Here is a 22,040-nt window from a genome sequence, read left to right as displayed (position 1 = left end):
TGGGAAACTCAGAGGTCAGCTGGAATTCCCGGTCTAACAGCTTTTTATGGAAAAGCTACCCCACCCTACCCCGGGAATTTTTATCCCATGGAATAAACAATAGTAACTTCCATAGGAAGAAACTTACTTTCAAGCTGTTCGGGAACTCAGTGTTTTTAATAACTTTAGCAGCTTACTGTTTTCTTTCTCCCCTTTATATAATGGGGGATGAAGGTGGGGCTGTGGCAGCCTGACCCAGGATGGGGAATTCGGAGGACATCTTAAACAAGTTTGGGTTTGAAGTGGAGAGGTCAAGTTTCCAGCGCCAGCTTCTTGGTAAGCTTACATAGCATGTTACGGGAACGTCCCTGGTTCTATGATTTTTACTGCATTAAGAAAAAAAGCCAGGGCTTGAGAGATGGCTCAGTGGTTGAGAGCCCCGACTGCTCTTCCAGAGGTCCTGAGTTCAATTCCCAGCAACCACATGGTGGCTCACAACCATCTGTAAAGAGATCTGATGCCTTCTTCTGGTGTGTCTGAAGACAGCTACAGTGTACTTGTATATAATAAATGAATAAATCTTAAAAAAAAAAAAAGAAAGAAAAAAAGCCAGGTCCACGTATGATGAGTTAAGACTTTAATCACAGCAGTCAGGAGGCAGAGATAAATAGATCTCTGAGTTTGAGGCTGCAAGTCTAGGCCAGTCAGGCCTGCATTGGTGAGAAGAGGGAGAGGGCCTGGGTTATAGTTCAGTGGTAAATCATTTGCCTAGCATGAGTGAGTGTGTGGGTTCCATCCCAGTTCCTGGGGGAAATTTCATCTTTGGATAGAGACATACTACATTCTAAGCGTTGTTATCCTCCAAAGACATGAACGAACATCTGTTCACTATGGCTAGGGGTACTGCAGACCACCGAACAAACTTACCCATAGCTCCACAGGAAAGAGTGTCCTCTCCCTGCCTGGTTCCTATTTCTGTAACCTTGTGAACCCTGTCACGTTCTGAGCTACCTAAGTTGCATGACCTCTCTTCTTTAGGACTGAAAAGTTTCCATCCCTAGGAAGTGGCTACATTTAACGTCTTCATCTGTGGCCACTGCAAGGCACCGGCACAGAAAAGAAACAAAATGTAGAGGTGTGTCTAGTCAAACTGAGCCATGGAAGGGAAATAAGAACACGCCATGGGCCGCAAAGCATTTTAGTGCAGGGATGAGGGTGTGGCTCAATGGCAGAGTGCTTGCCTAGGGTATGTAAGACCCTGGATTTGATCCCCAGCGTTGATAAATATTATCTAGGAGGGGTGTAATCTTCCTCATGCTGATGGAGGACGGCTAGTTTGAGACTACCCTGGGCTACATAGTAACATAATAAAAAAAAAAGTTACATGATTTCAAAAACTAGTGAGCTTAACTAGCCCAGTCTTAATGAACTCATTTAGAAATATAAACTTTAGGGTAGAGAGATGGCCCAGCGGTTGAGAATACTTTGCTGCTCTTCTAGAGGGCCTGGTTTGGTTCCCAGCACCCAAATGACAACTTATAAGGTCTGAAACTCCAGTGTCAGACTCTGACTCTCTTCTTCTGGCATCTGCGGCCACTGGGCATCCATACACGCTGGAGAACACCCATCCACATTTTTTTTTTTAAATAGAAACAACTAAATTTAAGCTGGGTGGGAACCTATAGATATATAACGACAGAACAACAAAATGTCTCTGGTCCTGACACAAAAGTATAATAAAAAAGGTCCTTCCAGAACCCTTTCATCCAGGTTCTGTTCTCCTTGCAGCCTGCTGACTGCTTAGAGGATGGGGAATCCGTAAGGCTGACCTCGACTGATGGGCGATCTACCACAGCAGGGGGTGGGGGAGGGGGAACCTGTGTGAAGCTTGAAGAAGGGTTGCACGCCACAAGGGAGGAGACAACCCCAGGGGATTAGGAGCGGTGGCCGCTTGCATTCCTCGGGGGCGGGGCGCATGGTGGCGCGTCGCCTCGAGGCGGAGCCTGCCAGGACCCGAGGAGCGACCGGCCTTCCTGGCGGGTGAGCAACCGCTCTAAGAGCCATGGAGAGCAGCGGACCCAGCAGCTGCCACAGCGCGGCCCGGCGGCCACTTCACTCGGCACAAGCCGTGGACGTGGCCTCGGCCTCCAGTTTCCGCGCCTTCGAGATCCTGCACCTGCACCTGGACCTGCGGGCCGAGTTCGGGCCTCCGGGCCCGGGTCCGGGGAGCCGCGGACTGAACGGCAAGGCGACGCTGGAACTGCGCTGCTTGCTGCCGGAGGGCGCCTCGGAGCTGCGGCTCGATTCGCACAGTTGCCTGGAGGTGATGGCGGCGACCCTGCTGCGGGGGCAGCCCGGAGACCAGCAGCAGCTCACGGAGCCCGTGCCTTTCCACACACAGCCCTTCTCGCACTATGGCCAGGCCCTGTGCGTGGTCTTTCCGAAGCCCTGCTGTGCCGCCGAGCGCTTCCGGCTGGAGCTCACCTACCGCGTCGGAGAGGGACCAGGGGTGAGTGCGCGCCGTGCGCCGGGGCCACCGGCCTTTCCCAGCCCCCTTGGCCAGCCTGCCGCTCCAGAGCCAGAGAGCAGGAAACCTGGTCCTGCAGCTTCCACGGGACATCCCTGGGCGCAGACTCCCCTCCCCAGCAGCCGGCTCTGAATTCTGGCTCCCTATTCCCCATTCCTGGGCTCGAACCTCTCCAGCCGTGCTGTGTTCCTCCTGCCGCTCCTTCCTGCCTCCCTGGCCTCTGTCCGGATTATTTGCTTTAGATTGCCCCGCATTGTTTCTGTCATCCACGTGTTAGATCAACTCGTCCGCTATCCTGTGTGTCTTTTCAGGATGAGAAACGGGATACGCAAACTTTGCTTTTTGTTTTGTTTTATAATCCTTGAAGTCTGGACAGTGTTGATTAATTAGCTGGTTGCTGACAGGATCCTTTCTTGTGAAAGCAAGCACGCCCTTTTGGTTGCACAGGTTTAAACAGCCCGTGAAGCCTAAATAATCATTTTTGTTTCCTCCTTTGAAATCCTGTATTTGACTTAAAAGAATCCGAGCAAGAACGAGAATGTGTAATGAGTACTCTAGGCTTTATAATAATTTGGTCTTCTCAGTAACTGTTGGTTGGTTTTCAAGTTTTAAGGTTTTCAGAGAACAAACATTGGAAGTTAAGGTAACTATGTAGCGGACATCTGTAAGAGTGACAGCCTTAGGCTGGGTTACAAGGCTCACCAAAGCTGTTTGCAGACAATTGAGTTTGCCTATCCAGCTAACAGTTCCCCTTTACTGACCCAAAGAGCACTTGACTTCCTCCTTTGATTGGAGGAGTAAATGAGCCTTGAGATGGAACTTGTTAGGGAAACTGAAAGGCTAAAGCACCGCGGTTTAACCTAGCACCAAAGGCAAAGTCAAGTTCCCTTTGGTGCCAGGAGGGAAGCATAACATTGGGAAACATTTTTGCTTTTTTTTTTTTTTTTAAAAGATTTATTCATTTATTATATATATAAGTACACTGTAGCTGTCTTCAGACACACCAGAAGAGGGCATCAGATCTCTTTACAGATGGTTGTGAGCCACCATGTGGTTGCTGGGATTTGAACTCATGACCTCTGGAAGAGCAGTAGGGTGCTCTTAACCGCTGAGCCATCTCTCCAGCCCCCTTTTTTTTTTTTTTTTTTTTTCGGAGCTGGGGACCGAACCCAGGGCCTTGTGCTTGCTAGGCAAACGCTCTACCACTGAGCTAAATCCCCAACCCCACATTTTTGCTTTTTGTGCTATATCTTGAGTCCTAATTTTCAACGGGAGCTAGAAATTAAACAGGATTGGAAAACTAAACCCTCCCTAAATCTGCGCACTCGAAAGGTGGCAAAGTTAACAGCGGAATCCATTTTGAATTTGCTGTCCTCCTGCCTCTGCTTCCTGAGTACTGGGGACTTCTGGCAAGGTGCCATGATGCCTGGCTGGTATCAGGTACTTTTATATAGAAAGTTCACCGAATTTTGTCAAGTGCCTTGTGTCTTAGGAAACTCTGTTCATTATTTCTCCATCTTTAAGTCAAACAGCAGAGTCAGTTATTGTCCTAAGATGCGCAGGGCACTTGATACAATTCGGTGAACTTTCTATCTATAAGCTCCGATACCCGCCAGGCATGATGGATGGTACATTGCCAGGAGTCCCAGTACTTTGGAAGCTGAGGCATGAGGACTGCAAATTCAAAATAACATCCGAAGGCAGATGTCTTAGGGTTTTTGTTCCTGTACAAACATCATGACCAAGAAGCAAGTTGGGGAGGAGAGGGTTTATTTAGCTTATACTTACACATTGCTGTTTATCACAAAGGAAGTCAGGACTGGAACTCAAGCAGGTCAGGAAGAAGGAGCTGATGCAGAAACCATGGAGGGATGTTACTTACTGGTTTGTTTCCCCTGGCTTGCTCAATTTGCTCTCTTATAGAACCCAAGACTACCAGTCTAGGGACGGCACCACCCACAATGGGCTGGGTCCTCCCGCCTTGATCACTAGTTGAGAAAATGCCTTAAGCTGGGTCTCATGAAGGCATTTCCTCAACTGAGGCTCCTTTCTCTGTGATAACTCCAGCTTGTGTCAAGTTGACACACGAAACCAGCCAGTACAGCAGATTAACAGCACACTGGGCAAATGGTACACAGCTGCTCAAGTGTCTCCCACAATTTCCATTTCCCTATTAGCATCTGACCAGTCAGCACCAGCACACACCAACCGTCAGTACTAGCAAGTCTCTGTAGGCTTTACCCAGATCTTAGTTTCTTACCTACTTCCTTTTCGGATTCATGAGCCCAGCCAGAGCAGCCCATTGTAGCTGGCTGTGCAGCTGCCCATCTTTGAGTTTGTCAGGCTTTCTTGTTTTTTTATGATCTTAACAGTTTGGGGGAGTGCTGCTCAGGTATGTTATAGAGCTGTCTTCTACTGACAGTTTTCAGATTTTTTTCCTCCAGGACTAGATGATTAGACTGGAATTGTACATTGTGGCGGGGAAATCCAGAGATGAAGCGCCACTGGTATCACACAGTATTGAGTCTGTGTAGTAACAACACTGTGTCATCTGAATGTCGGGGGTCTACCTCACTGGTCCCACTACATTAGTATTCCTCAGCTCTCTCGTGTGTCACTTCCTCTCTTCCACACTACCCTGTATTTATTGGAAGACTAGTTACATTTATTTTACTTGAGCAAAAGCAGGCAAAGAAATACTCAACATCCAGTGTGGCTTCCTTATGCATCTTTGAAGTGTCTTAGACCCTTGTTTTCAAAGCCCTTCTGCCTGCTCAGGCCTGCCTCCTACCAACCAGTCTACCCAGGGCCTGCGCAGTTCCAGAACCTGCATCCAGGCCTCTGCCTTTCCTTCCAACATCTGACTCTTGCTTGCCCTTAAAGGTCTGATCAGACACCTTTAGTTCACCTAGGAAACGTTCCTGGGATAGTGTAATCCATCCTTCAGTTTTAAATGGGCAAACATTCATTCAAACACACATAAACAGTTTTACCTATGTTGTGTATGGCTTCCTTTTGCTATGGGCAGAAGTAAGATAGGTCACTTTTCGTGATAAAGCCTTGACTTTCTTACTGATAGACAACTACAACGTCGGTCATAACCCTGGGCACTCAGAAAGGAGGTCTGGAGTAACTGAGAAGACTACAGTTGTGTCTTGGGAACAACTGGTGGTCGAAAGCCGGCCTGTGACTAAACATCCTTGCACTGCAGATAGTTTGTTCCGGTTTACCAGAAACGAAGTGCATCAGACATCTCACCATCCCTCTATCAATACAAGGTCTCTGTCGCCCTGCTTTTCTAAAGGATTACTGGAAGAAATGCCATACCCAGACATGGGAGAGAACAGGAGTCACCTGACTGCATACAGGAATGAGCTAACCACCTCATGAGTATTCATGAGTAAAATTAAACCTGGGCCGGGCATGTGCTACATTAAGACCCTGTCAAAACAAACAAGCAAGCAACATCTTACTCTGGTTAGATGGGAAACTGCTTCAGCTAGAAGGACGCAGGGGAGGACCGGATCTCAGTCTGAGGCTCTGATAGGATTCCTGAACTACCCATGGGATCCAGTGGGAATGCAGTGTCTGCCCTGTGACTCGGGCCTGAGACCATGGCCTATTCCAGAGTAGATTAAACACACACTCAGACAGGACGGTCAGGGATAGATTGGCCGGCTGGGAGGTCTTAGTGATTATGAAATGTCCTGTTGTGTCAGCCAGCTCCTTTTCTTCTCCATTCGTGATCCGTCTGTTCTGAACTGCCTCTCTGTTCTCTCTTAGGTTTGCTGGTTAGCTCCTGAGCAGACAGCAGGAAAGAAGAAACCCTTTGTGTATACCCAGGGTCAGGCAGTCTTAAACCGAGCCTTTTTCCCTTGCTTCGACACCCCAGCCGTGAAATGCACGTATTCGGCTCTTGTTGAGGTGAGGTGACTTAATTCAGTATGTTTGCTCTGGAGGTTGTGAATGAGCTCTAATTTAGCTCTTAGCACCCACATCAGGAGGTTTACACCTTTGTCCAGGAGGCCTAGCACTTCATGTTCACCCTCATTTATATATACACACACACACACACATCCCTACATATAATTAAATCATATTAAAATAAATGTTTCTTTAATGTTAAAAAAAAAAAAAAAAGACAGGCCAGGCACAATAGTACAGGTCTATAATCTCAGCTTAGGAGGCAAAATCACAAGAATCATGAGTTCAATGCCAACCCTGTCTAAGAGAAAGATAGGGACAGAATGTAACTTCGGACCCATCAGGTCCCATTTTGACTGGCAACTTACTACATCCATCCAGTGGAATCTCTGAAGTCTTTCCGTGTAAAGCTTCCCATTTCGGATATTTGAGACACGGTTCTTAAGAACCGTGTAGCCCTGGCTAGCCTGGAACTCGAGGTGTAGAGCAGGCTGACCGCAGATGCTCAGAGATCCTGAGCTGCTGGTGTTAAAGGCATGTGCTATCAGGCCTCGTCCATTGACAGAAATTTTACGCAGTTCAAATCCCATCAGTGTAAGCTTTTGAAGTCTTCATGTTCTCCAGGATGGACTGAGTGAGTCACCACTGTCACTGTTTGGGTTTCTGATCATACTATCCTTCAGGTTAGACAAAGGAGGCCTCTTTGCTGGGCATGGTTTTGTAACTCAAGCAGCCAGAAAGAGGCAGGGGGACCATCCAGAGTTCCAGGTCAGCCTGGTGTGCACAGCAAGGTCCAGACTAGTCAGGGCTGCATAGAAACACTTGGCCTCAGAAAGAACAAAGCAATAGACAAACATGCAAAGAAGGCTTTCCGGGCGAAGCTTTCCCCCCGGGTGAGGTATCCTACATCTTCTCTGTTGCCAGGTTCCAGATGGCTTCACAGCTGTGATGAGTGCAAGCACATGGGAGAGGAGAGGACCAAATAAGTTCTTCTTCCAGATGAACCAGCCCATCCCCTCCTATCTGATAGCTTTGGCCATTGGAGATCTGGCTTCAGCTGAGGTTGGACCCAGGTAAGAAACAGGCAAGGTTGGATTGACCCCCCCCCTCCCAGAGGTGGGGGCCGCTCTGGCCCAGTGGTCCTGATAAAATGGCTCCTGGGGCGGTGTGGGATCCCGTGTCCGCTGTCTTCAGGTGCTAAGTAGGTTGTTAGAGGTTCTAGCTTTTCTCTCCTCCTCCTCCCTACCCCTCCTTTTTCCTTTCTTCCGTGTCTAAGCGGTGAGACCCCCAGTCCTGCTGGCACAGCAGCAGCTGCTGGAGCTGAGGTGGAGTCTCGTGGGTGAAGGCAGCCGCTCAATCACATGATATTGGCGCTCAGGTGGAAGTTCTAGAAGATTGATCTCGATTAGTAACTAAGTACTAAGTTTCTTCTAGCCACCGTATATACCTCTGTGCCCAAACCCGTTTCCTCTAGCGCTGAGTTCTGCAAATTAACAACTTGCATCTTATTGCATCCTTCTTTTTTTTTTTTTTAAAGATTTATTTATTTATTATATGTAAATACACTGTAGCTGTCTTCAGACACACCAGAAGAGGGCATCGGATCTCTTTACAGATGGTTGTGAGCCACCATGTGGTTGCTGGGAATTGAACTCAGGACCTCAGGACCTCTGGAAGAGCAGTCAGGTGCTCTTAACCGCTGAGCCATCTCTCCAGCCCTTATTGCATCCTTCTAAGGGGAGAAAGACAATCCTCTCTGTCCGCTGCAGATCCCTCAATCTAGACATAGACTGTCAAGATGCTAGATGGACTCAGTGGAGGCAAAAGGGTATTTCGTACAGTTTGTTGAGACAAGGATGTCGGCCACGAGCTGGGCACAGGGGCACATATCTGCAACCCCAGCTACTAGGGATGCTGAGAGAGAAAGTCTCAAGTTCAAAGTCAGCCAGGGGGGCTGTATAGAATAAATAATCCTATCTAAAACCAGAAGAATAGATTTTTTTTCAGATCATCATATCATTTCTCTCTGCAGCTTAATCTTGCTGTGGAAGGATCAAAGCTTGGATTGCACCGTACAGGCCTCTTTGCTGCCTTTCTTGTTTGTTCCTTAGCTCAAGTTGTACAGCAGGGCTCTGCAGAACTAGTGGAATCATGAGTTAAGTTAGCTCCTAGGTGTCAGGTAGCATAATAAGCAGGCGTCCGTTGACCTGCCTCCAGCACACACATTTACAGCAGCGCTAGCCCTGGTTGTTGTTACTTTGATGTGCTTGGGGTCAAACCCAGGACCTTAAGCATGCTAGTCAGGCGCTCTTACCCTGAGCTGTATCCTCCACACAACCATGCCAATCTCGAAAGACAAGGTCTTATCATATTCCTAGACGGGGAGGTCGTCTTTGCCACCAGAGGACTTTTCCTCTGCAAGATAAGGAAAGACCAGTGGTTTGAGGATGTGTTTGTCCCAACGAACGTTCTATTTATAAAAGTGTGAGTCAGACTGTGTGGTGGTGTACACCTTGGATCTCAGCACTCTGAACAGATGAATAGCATCTCTGTGAGTTCGAGGCCAGCCAGAACTACAAAATGAGACCTTACCTTCAAATGAAACAAGACAGCGGATGAATTAGTCATAAGGGCGGTGGGAAGATGTCAGAATCCATGTCACATGACAGAAAGCATACCGTAAAATATTCTTTTGAACCCTGCATAAGAAATTGACTCAAAAGCATGTCAAACACGGTCACGTGGTCCATTTAACTGGTGCTGACGATGGTTTGGGGGGTGTAGCTCAGTTGATAAAATGCTTGCCTTGCACGCACTAGTTAGCCCTGGTTGTGCGATGCATAAGCCAAGGGTGGTGGCACAGTGCTGTAATCTCAGCACTTACAAAGTGGAGGCAGGAGGATTCCCAAGTTAAAGGTCCTCCTCAGCTACACAGCGAGGTGAAGGGCAACCTGGGTTACACAAAACCCTGTGTCAAAAACAACAAAACAAAAAGAAGTAAAGTAGTGATGATGACTTCTTTATCCCCCATCAGGTGGACATCCCTTGTGCTGTACGTTAAACACACGAGGTTTCTGGCACAATGTTCCTCCTATCCCAGGTCCTGGTACCACAAGAGCATACTGGGTAGAAGGCAAGGGGTGGAACCCAGTGACCGTTTTTTGTATATGATCCCTCCCAATCGTTCCCCAGACTCAGTGAGGTCGATAATATTTGTATCCTCTTGGGGATGACCAGCTATGACATAAACTAGTTATGCAAACCCCAGGTGCAGGCCTTGGCTTCAGGAGTCCCTAATCTCGGTATCAGCTCATCCCTGGAGTCCGTGGCCTTGGCCGAATCCTGACTCTCTCAGCTTTGACTTTGTTTGACCATATCTTCCTGGTGGTGGTGGTGTTTCTCTCTCTTCACTTCTGATTTCCCGTCTTTATTCTTTGGTTGGTTGGTTGGTTGAGACAGGGTCTTCCTGTGGAGCCCAGAATGGCCTCCAACTCTCAATCCTCACGCCTCAGCCTTCCAAATGCTGGGATTATAAGGGCCAGTAAGGCAGCTCACTGGGTAAAGTACTTGCCACCAAGCCTGACAATCAAAGTGAATCATACACAGTGAAACTAGACTCCTCCACATACACACATTGTGCCGTGCATGTTTTCACATGCACATCATGCATTCACATAAATAAACAGAATTAAAAAAATTTTTTTTTTTCGGAGCTGGGGACCGAACCCAGGGCCTTGCGCTTGCTAGGCAAGTGCTCTACCACTGAGCTAAATCCCCAACCCCCAGAATAAAAAATTTTAATGCTGGTATTATAGATGTGTGCCACCTTGTTCACTATTTCTTAATTTTTCTGAAGAAAATCAAATTATAAAAAGTTGAAGGGACCATACATTGAACACCTGTAAACACACCTGTTTTGCCACACCAGTTTTATTTATACACAGGCTTGTTTCTGTTTGTTCTAGACCATTTTTTAAATTTCTAAAATTACATAATTACATGCACATTTGTGTGTGTGTGTGTGTGTGTGTGTGTGTGGCCCCTCCCTAAGGCAATCTTGGGTTCTCATACCCAGGTGTGACGGGCAGCCTCTTGGGGCTGAGCAAAGGGTCTGATCTTGTCTCTCCTGCATGAGTGGCTGGCCACATGGCCACATCGCATTGGCTCAAATATGGGACCAAGGCTAGTGTTCTACTTGTGGTTCACATGGCCGAAGCAGTCTGAGCACTCTTCTGCCTCTCTGTGCTTAGGAGCCGGGTGTGGGCAGAGCCCTGCCTGATTGAAGCCGCCAAGGAGGAATACAATGGGGTCATAGAAGAATTTCTGGCAACAGGAGAGAAGCTTTTCGGACCCTATGTTTGGGGAAGGTGTGGTATCAATTAATGGATGTGTTTCGTGAAAGCGAGTAGCTGTTTCTCCACACTCCTGGGGCTCTCTCCCTTCCTCTGTCTCCTAGAGCAAGGCTTCCTCATCCCAGAAATGCAGGAGAGGAGGAAGCAAAGAGGAAGGGGTGAGCCAGGCTCCTTGAGGCTGCTAAAGGGATCTGGGAGGAACGGTTTTTGAAGTCATTAAAACGCACTGCCAGGCTAGAGAGGTGGGGAGAGTGGAGAAAGCCCAGGGCCTTGTGAGCATGCCTTTCCTCTGTGTGGGAAGTTACTTTATAAAGTCTTCAAGCTGCAGGCTTGGAGACTCAGGCTGGTCTTTATGACCTGAAGCTGGCCTCTGGGGTGGTAGTTGTGACGGCACTGAGAGCATGCTCACAGCTGGTTTGGGAGGAGAGCAAAGCAGGGCTCCACTGCCTTGCAGAGAATGAGCGAGCATGAAGGCAGGGGTGCTTCCCAGGGAGGCACCCCAAGGCCCAAGCTTCATTTTCAGCAAGGCCTGTGTGTTTAGTGGCTGCAGCTCTGGGTCTGAGGAGGATGGGGAAGTGAGGTCTGCTCTGAAGAGTCAGGGCCTCCCCTGACTTCAGTTTCTTGGCAGATATGATTTACTCTTTATGCCACCATCTTTCCCGTTTGGAGGAATGGAGAATCCCTGCCTGACCTTTGTCACCCCGTGCCTGCTAGCAGGGGACCGCTCCTTAGCCGACGTCATCATCCACGAGATCTCCCACAGTTGGTTTGGGAACCTGGTCACCAATGCCAACTGGGGGGAATTCTGGCTCAATGAAGGCTTCACCATGTATGCCCAGAGGAGGATCTCCACCATCCTGTTCGGTAAGGAGCCATCCTTCCAAGCCCCTGCTCCTGTGGTCCCACTGTGTGGGTGGATGTGAAGGGAAGTGGGACTTACGCAGAAGACTGTGGCTTTTTCGTTGTTCACTTTCATTGTGTGATCGCTCTGCCTGCATGCATGCATGTTCAACATACGTGTGCCTGGTCCTTATGGAGGTCAGAAGAGGACATCGGATCCCCTGGGACAGGAGTCACAGGTGCTGTGAGCCACCATGTGGTTGCTGGAATTGAAGCCAGGTCCTCTGGAAGAGCAGTCAGAGCTCTTAACCTCTGAGGCATCTCTCCAACCCCTTTTAATTTTTTTGTTTATATTGCTCGTTTTTGTGTTGCTTGAGACAAACCTCACAGAAGGCTGCCCTAGAAGCTACTGTGTGTAGACCAGGCTGGCCTTGACGTCACACAGATCACCAGTCTGCCTGCCTTTGCCCTTTGGGTTCTGGGGTAGAAGCTGTGCAGCCCCCGTGCCCAGCACTTTGGGGCTGTTTTGAGACAGGTCTTGGGCTGAGGATTACAGTCCATCTGTTCAGTTGGCAAAGAGCTTTCCTGGGTCCAACCTCCAGTACTGAAGGGCAGGGTTCCGGCAAGTTCTTGCTATGTAGGCTCTTCTGGTCTGGACTCCCTAATAAACCAGGTCAGACTCCTCCCTCCTGCCTCTACCTCCTAAAGGCTCGATTTCTGTACGTGAGTATGAAAGATCAAAGGTCTATAGGCTTGGTTTATTTTTATTTTGAGACAGGGTCTTACTGTGCGTCCCTGGCTAGCCGGGAACTGACTGTATAGACCAGAGATGCGCCTGCCTCTGCCTCCTGAGTACCGGGATTAAAGTCATATGCTATCTTATTCCTTGCTCACATCAATGGTTTTAAACTAGCTTGAGAATAATGTTTAAAAAAAATTTAATTCTTAGAAATAATTCAAAGCATTAAAGAAAAAAAAAAAGAGTTTAAAAACTTTTCACTAGGGGTTGGGGATTTAGCTCAGTGGTAGAGCGCCTGCCTAGTAAGCGCAAGGCCCTGGGTTCAGACCCCAGCTCCGAAAAATAGAAAAGAAAAAACAAAACAAAACAAAACAAAAAACAACTTTTCACTACATTTGACCTTCACTAGGGTTTGGGCTGGTAACGTAGCCCATTTGGTAGAGTGATTGCCTGGCATGCATAAGGCCTGGAGTTTGATCCTCAGTACTGAGGGCCAGGGCACGGGGTGTGGACATTGATAAAGTTCACTAGCTCAGTGGTTGAGTCCTTGCCTAACATGCATGAGTCTCCGGGTGCTCTTGCAGACATAAATCTGGGCACAATGGTGCATGCCCATAACCCTCATGCTCAGAAGGCCAAGGCTAGTGAGGCCAGCCTAAGCTACAGGAGACCCTGTCTCAAAAGAAAAAAGAAATATGTCGACAACCATTTTTATATGCACACCTGTCAGTGCATACCTCGGAAGATTTCAGTAAGGAAGACTGTTAGAAACATAGCCTCTCCCCCTGGCGGTTGTGGCACACAGCTTTGATCCCAGCACCCAGGAGGCAGAGGAAGACTGATGCCTGTGAGTTCGGGGCTAGCCTGGTCTACAGAGCAAGAGTTCCAAACAAACAAAAAGAAACATCACCTCTAGGTCTGAACAGGGTAAAGACTTTCAGTGTGTGCTGTCCTTTACTTCCCCAAAAGTTTGACCAGTGCTGTACTCTTACTCAAAGTACACAGAGCAAGATTTTGTTTGTGAATCTCTTAATCAGCCATAAAGAATCCTATGGCAAACAGGGCATGGTGACTCACAGTTGTGAGTCCTTAGCACTGGGGGACTAAAGAAGGAAGGTCACAAGTTTGAGTGTGAATCCAGCCAGGGTCATATAGGATGCTGTCCTAAAAAGGAAAAACAACCAGTTGTGGTAGCACACTTCCGTAGTATTTGCTGAGGGAGGCAGAGGCAGGAGGATTATGAGTTCAAGGCCAGCCTAGGCTACACATTTTTTTCTTCTCAGTTCCTCTCACTCACTGTCCTCCCACTTGAAACACACACACACACACACACACACACACACACACACACACACACACAAAGGAAAAACAGTAACAACAACAAAACCAAAAAAGTAGGTTGGCCATGGTGCCTGAACTGACTTCAGGGCTAGCCTGGACTACATAGTGAGTTTAGCTTAGCAGAGCTAAAACACGAGAATCCCATAGTACATTTTTATTTTCCCATTGTTCAGAAGAAAAAACTGAGGCCAAGGGAGGCTCAGAGTCAGAACATGCAGTGAGCGCTGGAATCGAAGTGTGTGTGCATACCCCAGTGTTTGTAGGAAAGTCAAAGGACAGTTTTCTGGAATGGCTTCTCTCCTTTTCTAATAATCTTGGTTGGAGGTATGAGGGCTTGGTGGCAGCCTCCTTTACCCACTGAAGCACGCCACCAGCTCCCAAGGTACTGTTTTTAAAGCCAGGAGGAAATTTAAAAGACAGTTAATTTTTTTCCTTTTTTCTATTTTTGAGGCAAGGTCTCACTATGTAGAGGCCTGGAATTCCCTATGTGGACCAGACTGACTTTAAACTCACAGGGACCCTGGAGCTGGATAAGTAAAGGCCTGTGCTGCCATGCCCAGGCTAGATGCTTGACGTTTTTGAAGGTGATGGTTTCTTTTGTACAACAGGATCATCAGAGGAAAACTATTTTAAGTTTCAAAGAGACCAAGTTATTACCTAAAAATGAAAATATATCCATTCCTGTTGACAAGGGAAGGTTCCTCTAGCCTTTATGGAAGAGACCCACATGCCAGGTTAACCAAACCTCTATATCTCAGAGAATCAGAGCTAGGGAGAGGATGAGTCATGTTCTGTGTCACTCTGGGAGGTAATGCTGTTGAGCCTCAGACCACAAGGGGACAGCACAGCTCCTCTGTTGGGGAGGACATGGATGTGTTGAACTTGGGGTTTGTGTTTGTTTTGGACCAGGAGCTGCTTACACTTGCTTGGAGGCCGCAACGGGGAGGGCTCTGCTACGGCAGCACATGGATGTGTCTGGAGAGGAAAACCCACTCAACAAGCTTCGGGTGAAGATTGAACCAGGTCCAGAAGGCTCCTCTGTCTTCCCCCCTCCAGTAAATTATGCTTGGAGCCCCCAAGTTAGTCCGAGCCTTGTGTCAGAATGCTTTCTTTGAATAAGAGGCCACTAGAGTGCTCTGGTCATCTCCCGTTCTGTAGGCCGACTGAACACAACCATTTCGGCCACTAAGTTCTTAGTGACTTGGCCGTTGCTTTGTACAGGCACTCTCCCGTTCCTTTTTACCGTTGTCCCAGAAGTGCAGCTTGTAAAGTGTGTTAGCCTCCAGTTACAGAACAAGGCAAATGCAGTGACTTGCCCAAGGTCACGCACCTGTCAGCTCCAGACTTCCTGCTTTCTAGCATTCTTCTTTAGTTTCACGTGTGACTAACCTAAAACCCCTTTGTGCAACTGAAGCGTGTGTCCTCTGGTGCCACTGACTGTAAAGTGAACTTCTTGTACATTGGGGATTAGCTTAAGTCCAGGACAGTTGTAAAAACACCTGGGAGGTTGACTGTGTAGATGGTGACCAACAGGACTTAAAAGTCTGAGCTTTTTTAGCCCTAAGAGTAAGTTAAGGCCCCACCCAAAGAAATGTGCTAGCCCCTTTGAACCACTGGCCTCCCTGACCCTGCCTTAGATCTGTAGTTTCCCACCCTCTGCTATCACCTTTGACGTGCCATGAGAGGGACCATCGGTGGCCTAGAAACCTTGGCTATACCAGGGAAGGTGTAGTCTGAACGCCCAGCAGTCAGTCTGTAATCTGAAGGCAGAGAAGGTGCCTCCACTCAGTCCTGTCTGCTCTGTCCTCTCCAGGTGTTGACCCAGATGACACCTACAATGAAACCCCCTACGAGAAAGGTTACTGCTTTGTCTCATACCTGGCCCATCTGGTGGGTGATCAGGAACAGTTTGACAAGTTTCTCAAGGTACAGTCAACTCTCCAAGTGGGGAGAAGGACAAGGAGCAGGTAAAGCAGCTGGGTCAGAATGCTAGGGTAGGGGGGACCACCGAAAGAGGTAAGGGGTCAGAGAGGGCCTGAGAGATGGTGGGGGCTCTGCTCCTCAGGGTGGCCAGAGACACAACCACCTCCCTCCTCACAGGCCTATGTAGATGAGTTTAAGTTCCAAAGTATCTTGGCTGAAGACTTTCTGGAATTCTACCTGGAGTATTTCCCTGAGCTGAAGAAGAAGGGAGTGGATTCCATCCCAGGTAAGCAGAGAAACTGGACTGCTAGCTTCCAAGAACTCAGAGAAGACAGGAAAACATGGCATCATAGATTCCTGGTGAATTGCCATTTGGAGAGCCAGCCCAGGACCCGGGCCCTGTTCCGTAGAAAGACTGGGGTGGCCGGGGTGGAGTTCCATGGGCCAGGCTATGTCTAGTGTGTACAAGACCCTGGACTCAATCTGGGGAGGAAGGGAGGGAGGGAGAAAGAGAGAGAGAGGGACAGACAGACAGACAGACTTCAACTTCCTGGATTGGCAGTGTAGTTTAGTTGGTAGAACGCTTGCTTGTCATATATGAGAACCTGGTTTGACGCGCCCCCCCAAAAAAATAAAAAAACATAAAAGCAAATGAAAAAAAATCTCTTAAGTTGAACTTAAGCACTTTGGAGCCTGAGGCAGCCAATAACCATATCTTTAAGACCAACCTGGGTTATATGGTGCATTCAAGTCAAAACAAACAAAATAAAAAACTTCGAGCGTGACTGTAACCGCAGCTCTTGGGGAGGTGGGGACAAGAGGATCAGGTTGAGGAGCCACCCTCAGTTCCAGTGAGTTCAAGGCCAGTGTACGTGCGCTGCGTGAGACCTTGTCTCAGGACAGAGACCCAGAGACAGACCAACTTCTTGACTCTTCTCAGAGGGTTGCTGTGACCTCTGTCGCCCAGATTAGAAGCAGGACAGCAAAGGGCCATCACCTCTGCCCTGAGCTCACAGTGAGGTCTGTTGGGTGCTGTGAGCAAAAGGACATCCTGGCCACCACTGTGATGTCAGCACAGGGAGGCGCTACTTCCTCATAGAGCAGAGAAGACAGACGTCCCCTACGTGGCTCAGACAGTGCCTTAGTTAGACACACCCCTCGTCGGGATGTGAACTCTGAATCACTCTGGTTGGTTTGGTGAAGTCAGTTTCGGCTTGGTAGCACCTTGTCCTGCAGTTGGTTGGAGGCCTGGATTTCAAGGTCATGAGACTAAGGAATAATAGTTAATAATTACTGAGTGCTTACTATGCACCAGGCAGTACGCTAAGCTTTTAATGTGTATTTGCTCATTTAATCTCCACAACTGTCAACTAAGGTAGGGCCTAGCACCCCCGTTTTACAAACAACTGAGGCGCCAAGAGGTAAAAAGTAATATGCTCACAGCCTTCCAGAGCCTTATGGAAGAGCTACGGTGGGCAGCTAGGCAGCACAGGCTTGGGTCCCTGGTGCTTACCCACCATGCCATTAGGATTTGGGGAACAGGGTTGAGCTTAGCCATACCTGTGTCTGCCACCTGATGACAAGGTGTGAATTTTAAAGCAAAAACCAGTCTCATAGTAGAAACAGGCACTGTCCAGTCTCACTGTGAGCGTCTCCAGGATGCCACCCTAGCCAGGACCTCGAAGCTGGGGAAATGGGACTTGCAAGCTCAGGAAACTGGACATGTTGACCTGTGGGAGGGTCCTGACAGTGTCCTCTTCTCTTTTACCTATGAGGTTTTGAGTTCAACCGATGGCTGAACACCCCTGGCTGGCCCCCCTACCTCCCCGACCTCTCCCCTGGGGACTCACTCATGAAGCCAGCTGAAGAGCTGGCGGAGCTGTGGGCGGCCTCAGAGCCAGACATGCAAGCCATCGAGGCTGTGGCCATCTCTACCTGGAAGACCTACCAGCTTGTCTACTTCCTAGATAAGATCCTGCAGAAGTCTCCTCTCCCTCCTGGTAAACACAGTGGGTCACCTCCTTGTCACCGTGCGTCCGGGCTGCTTGGGTGCACACCTTCGTGTCAGAGGTCAGAGGACACTCAGAAGTGACTTGGCCTCTAAGTGACTCCAGGGTAGAAGAAAGGCTGATACTTCACAAGACTATGCCATCAGAGCGGTGAAGGTCACACACGCAAGTGTCACAGAGATCAAATAGTAAAGTCTGGCAGTCATCAGAGCCCTGGTCTGCAGGGCCCTCTGCAAACTGTTTCTGTTAGGCCATTTAATCCCCATGATTACTCTGTGACGGGATAGCATGATCTTAATCCCCAGGTAACAGAGATTATATCAGGACGGCACCAGTAACTGAAACAACTACTAAACGGTCGGGCTAAGATCTGAACCTAGTCACCCAAACTTTTTTATTTAAAAGGTTTTTTTAAATTTTCTATTTTTTTTTTTCTTTTTTTCAGAGCTGGGGACCGAACCCAGGGCCTTGTGCTTGCTAGGCAAGCGCTCTACCACTGAGCTAAATCCCCAACCAATTTTCTATTTTTTTAAAGATTTATTTTATTTATATGAGTACACTGTAGCTGTCTTCAGACACACCAGAATTGGGCATTGGAATCCACTACAGATGGTTGTGAGCCACCACGTGGTTGCTGGGAATTGAACTCAGGACCTCTGGAAGAGCAGTCAGTGCTCTTAACCGCTGAGCCTTCTCTCCAGCCCCAAAAGTTATTTTAAAGATTTATTGAAGTATGCTTGTATGTCTGTCCCGTGTGTATGGGTGCCCACGGAAGCCAGAAGAGGGTGTTAAATCCCCTAGAGTTGGGGTTACAGGTGGTTGAAAACCATCTGATGTGAATGCTAGGAACTGAGCTGAGGTCCCCTGGAAAAGCAGCAAGTGCTCCCAGCCACTGAACCATCTCCCCAGCTCCGTTGTCAGACCCACTGATGCTTTGCTGGTGTCCAGTCAGAAATAGTCGTCACCTCTCTGGACATAGGAGTTTTCATACTGAGAATAAGTAACTGAACATGTTTGGATTTCAAAACTGGGTCCACGTTTATTAGAATAATGGTAGGGGGGAACATGAGGAAAAGTCTCTGGAGTAAAATTAAGGGCATTTTATGGGAGAGCCTTAGAATTAAGGTGGACCTGGTACTACAGCATCATCGTGCTGATACAAGAGCAGAATGGATGGGGACAATGAATGAATGGTAAGGGAAGCGCCTGGAGGTTCTCGCCAGTGCTTTTGGAGGGAATGAGGACAGACACTCAGCGGCCCCCTGAGAATGAGCCTTATCTGGTCACCAATAGCCTGTCACTTCATCTTTTCTAGGGAACGTGAAAAAACTTGGGGAGACATACCCAAAGATTTCCAATGCTCAGAATGCTGAGTTACGGCTAAGATGGGGCCAAATCATCCTTAAGAATGACCACCAAGAAGAGTTCTGGAAAGTGAAGGACTTCCTGCAGAGTCAGGTGGGTAGTTGCATCTCTGGTCCCCTCACAGGCTGTGACCTCCGTTATCATCCCCGAGGTCTTCCTGTGTGTGGGGCCAGGAGAGCCTTGTGGGTCTGCGCTTCAGGCGAAGTGACCCTCTGCTCACGACATGCTGGTGTAACTCCCCGAAGCTTCGTCCTGTGGGAAGAGAAGTTTGCAGGTTTAGGGAGCTTTGTGGAGATTGGCTGGTGAAGTCTAAGGGGATGAAGCTCCTTAGAGCTAACCGGAAACTGGGAAGAGGGCAATGGGACTGGTCGTGCCAAAGAACAAAGGAGGTCAGTGAAGGGCCAGGTCCCCGTTCCCTGGAGGAGTTCTAGCACCAGCAGACTTCCATGAGAGTAACCCATGAGGGCAGAAGGCTCTCCCATAAACTGAGCATCCCCAACTCCAGAGCAAGATGGGACTGAGTGGATCCGAAGCAACGCCCAGATGGCTTCTTCTGTCGTGGGGTCTGTGTGGAGGTCCTCTGAACCCTCTGGCTGGTTGCCAAGCCTCTGGAGCTCAGTGATGTGAATTTGACTCCTGGGGGTTTTGTTGGCTTGACTACAGATGGACCTTACATGGCCCTGGGCTTTGGCTTTCATTGCTTTGGTGATTAACTGCCTCCAACTTTCCAAAAGTTTGTAGTCCCATCATGTCAACCTGTCATTTGCTTGTACTTGTATATGGCCCCTCGTTACCATGCTTTGGGGTTCATGCTGAACTTTATTTCCCCAGGATCGCCCTCAACCCCCTAGAAGATGCCAAAATCAGTACTTCTCACCAGAAGCACTTCATTCCCCTGCTCTGACCCCCACACCTCTTTTGTCCTCAGACCATGGCTGCTGTTGGAGGGGGTGGACTGAGCAGACCCACTGGGCACGCTACTGAGGACAGGTGTCTGTGTTTCTTACAGGGAAAGCAGAAGTACACTCTGCCACTGTACCATGCCATGATGGGTGGCAGCGAGATGGCCCGGACCCTCGCCAAGGAGACCTTTGCAGCCACCGCTTCCCAGCTCCACAGTAACGTGGTCAACTATGTCCAGCAGATCCTGGAGCCCAAGGGCAGTTAGAGGCTCACCTGGGTGGTCCCTGCCTTTCTGAAGAATTGTTCCTTCCCAAATTCATGTTCTCAAGTCAGCGTCCCGGAGTTTCTGTTCTCTGGGTTTGGGTCTCTGCCGTGGTGGCAGCTTCTGGTCTAGAGAGTCCTGAGAGTCCTAAAAGGGCCTCCCATGCTCCCCTTAGACCAGGCTGCAGAGCATAAAATGTCATTCTTTTTCTCTTCGAATAAATGTTTTTAAGCAAGAAGTAGATGAGTTGGAGTTTTATAGACTGACTCACTTATTTTTATTTATGTTTGAGAAATGGGGTGTGTGTGTGTGTGTGTGTGTGTGTGTGTGTGTGTGTGTGTGCCGTGATACACACGTATGTGGAGGACACAGGATAACTTGTGGAAGTTGCTTCTCTTATACCACCAAATGGGTTCCAGAGGTTAAGCTTGGGTCACCAGGCTTAGTGGGTACGGACACTTACCACTTGACAGGCTTAGCGACAAGTGTCCGTACCCACTAAGCCATCTCCCCAGCCCTGGGGTTGTGTGTTTTGTGATACTCATTGTGCTGTCCTTTCTGGCCTGGAATTCACTATGTGGACCAGCCTCAAACCTGTGGTGATCCTTCTGCCTTCCCTGTCCCAGATCCCCACTACTATTATAATGGGTTGGGACTGGCAGGGTCTGGTGAGTGACTGTAACTGATTTCCTGGTCCTACATAGAGGCGGAAGCAGTTAGCATCTTGGTTTGAGAATGGAAGTGTGAGAGAGAGTGCTAAGATAGGTTTAAGTTGCCTTCTCTAAACACGGGGAACTTTGAGCTGGCCTCCCCCAGGCGTCACCTGTGACTCTGCCTTCCTTACACAAAGGTGGAGGAAAATCTGAGGTTCCCCCTGACAAAGCCAGGTGGGAGGTGGGACGAGGCCTCGGCCTCACCAGCAGAGGCAGCTGTGAGCTAAAAGATTCTAGGGCCCAGAAGCGCAAGGGAGGGGAGCTGACATTTACAGCTGATGTGGCCGCTGAGCTCTCTCAGGACTGTCCAGTGGCCCCTTCTTTCCCTCCCCTTCACGTCTATCCTGTCAGTCCTGAGACCTGTCGATATTTCGTTTGCTTTTTGAGATGGGGTTCTCCGCGTAGCCCTGGCTATCTTGAAACTTGCTCTCTAGACCAGGCTGACCTCGAACTCAGAGATCTGCCTGCCTCTGCCTGCCGAGTGCCGGGACTTCCACCATCAGACTTCCACTCATAATTCATAGCATGGGCATCAGGAGTTGTGTGTCCTGTTTCACCAACCCCCTTGGCTCTGCTGGAATCCTGTAGCGTCAGCTTGTGCTTTTCCAGGACTGAGGATGGAGCTATGTTCCCGAGGATGTCTGAGAAGAGAGCATCAGGCTTCTCTGCCTCACTCTGCACTCAGGCAGGCTGCCAGGAGCCCCCTTGCCTCCTCCTGCTTCACAGCTGCTCACATCACAGTCTTGGAACCTTCCAAAGCACTGACCTCACCCAATTCTTTCTCGCTTTTCTTCTCCATTTGACTGTTGACTGAATTAATACTCAGAGGGATGCTGGCTGTAAGACTTCAGTAGCTTTGTTTCTCCTGGGAAGAGGCCCCATGAAGGCTAGGGAGCTGATGGGCTCCTCACTTTGCTCTGCAGACCCAACCAGGTGTTCTTGGGGTAAGGAGCATGTGAGTAGCCCAGAGGCTAAGATCTGGTTTTCCCACATTCCAGCATAAGTGACTGGGTGGAGAGTATGTCTGCCTCGGGCTGCTTGGGGGAGGTCCCCTGAAGGGCCAGAGAAAAATCCTACCCAGAGCCCTTGGCTCTCTGGCAGCCCTGACCTAGAGGAAAGGAGACAGTGGTTTTGAAGCTGAAGAGTGGGGTGGGTAGATTGTG

General features: G+C 48.9%; 1 protein-coding gene across 2 annotated transcripts; it reads left to right on the top strand.

Annotated features, from left to right (window-relative positions):
- The first annotated feature begins 220 nt into the window (after positions 1-220).
- On the top strand, positions 221-20,402 carry Rnpep (arginyl aminopeptidase). Of its 2 annotated transcripts, XM_063272636.1 has the most exons (12): positions 221-315; positions 1,768-2,488; positions 6,290-6,430; positions 7,355-7,503; positions 10,681-10,797; positions 11,411-11,646; positions 14,612-14,725; positions 15,516-15,628; positions 15,803-15,911; positions 17,401-17,625; positions 18,950-19,092; positions 20,009-20,402. In XM_063272636.1, the coding sequence occupies exons 2-12, from the start codon at positions 2,042-2,044 to the stop codon at positions 20,165-20,167; spliced, it is 1,953 nt and encodes a 650-aa protein (XP_063128706.1). In that variant the 5' UTR covers positions 221-315; positions 1,768-2,041; the 3' UTR covers positions 20,168-20,402. The 2 variants fall into 2 exon arrangements, with proteins under 2 accessions (XP_063128706.1, NP_112359.2); NM_031097.2 differs by lacking the exon at positions 221-315 and having other exon boundaries at positions 2,031-2,488.
- The last annotated feature ends 1,638 nt before the right edge of the window (positions 20,403-22,040 follow it).

Source organism: Rattus norvegicus, chromosome 13 (genome assembly GCF_036323735.1).
Source record: "Rattus norvegicus strain BN/NHsdMcwi chromosome 13, GRCr8, whole genome shotgun sequence".
NCBI classification, from domain to species: Eukaryota; Metazoa; Chordata; class Mammalia; order Rodentia; family Muridae; genus Rattus; species Rattus norvegicus.
This window is presented reverse-complemented; position numbering and strand designations above follow the sequence as displayed.

Coding starts and splice junctions, on each gene's coding strand:
- Rnpep (XM_063272636.1), top strand. CDS start 2,042: ATGGAGAGCAGCGGACCCAGCAGCTGCCACAGCGCGGCCCGGCGGCCA. Junction 6,431..7,354: donor CGTATTCGGCTCTTGTTGAG/GTGAGGTGACTT, acceptor CTCTGTTGCCAG/GTTCCAGATGGCTTCACAGC. Junction 14,726..15,515: donor TCGGGTGAAGATTGAACCAG/GTCCAGAAGGCT, acceptor TGTCCTCTCCAG/GTGTTGACCCAGATGACACC.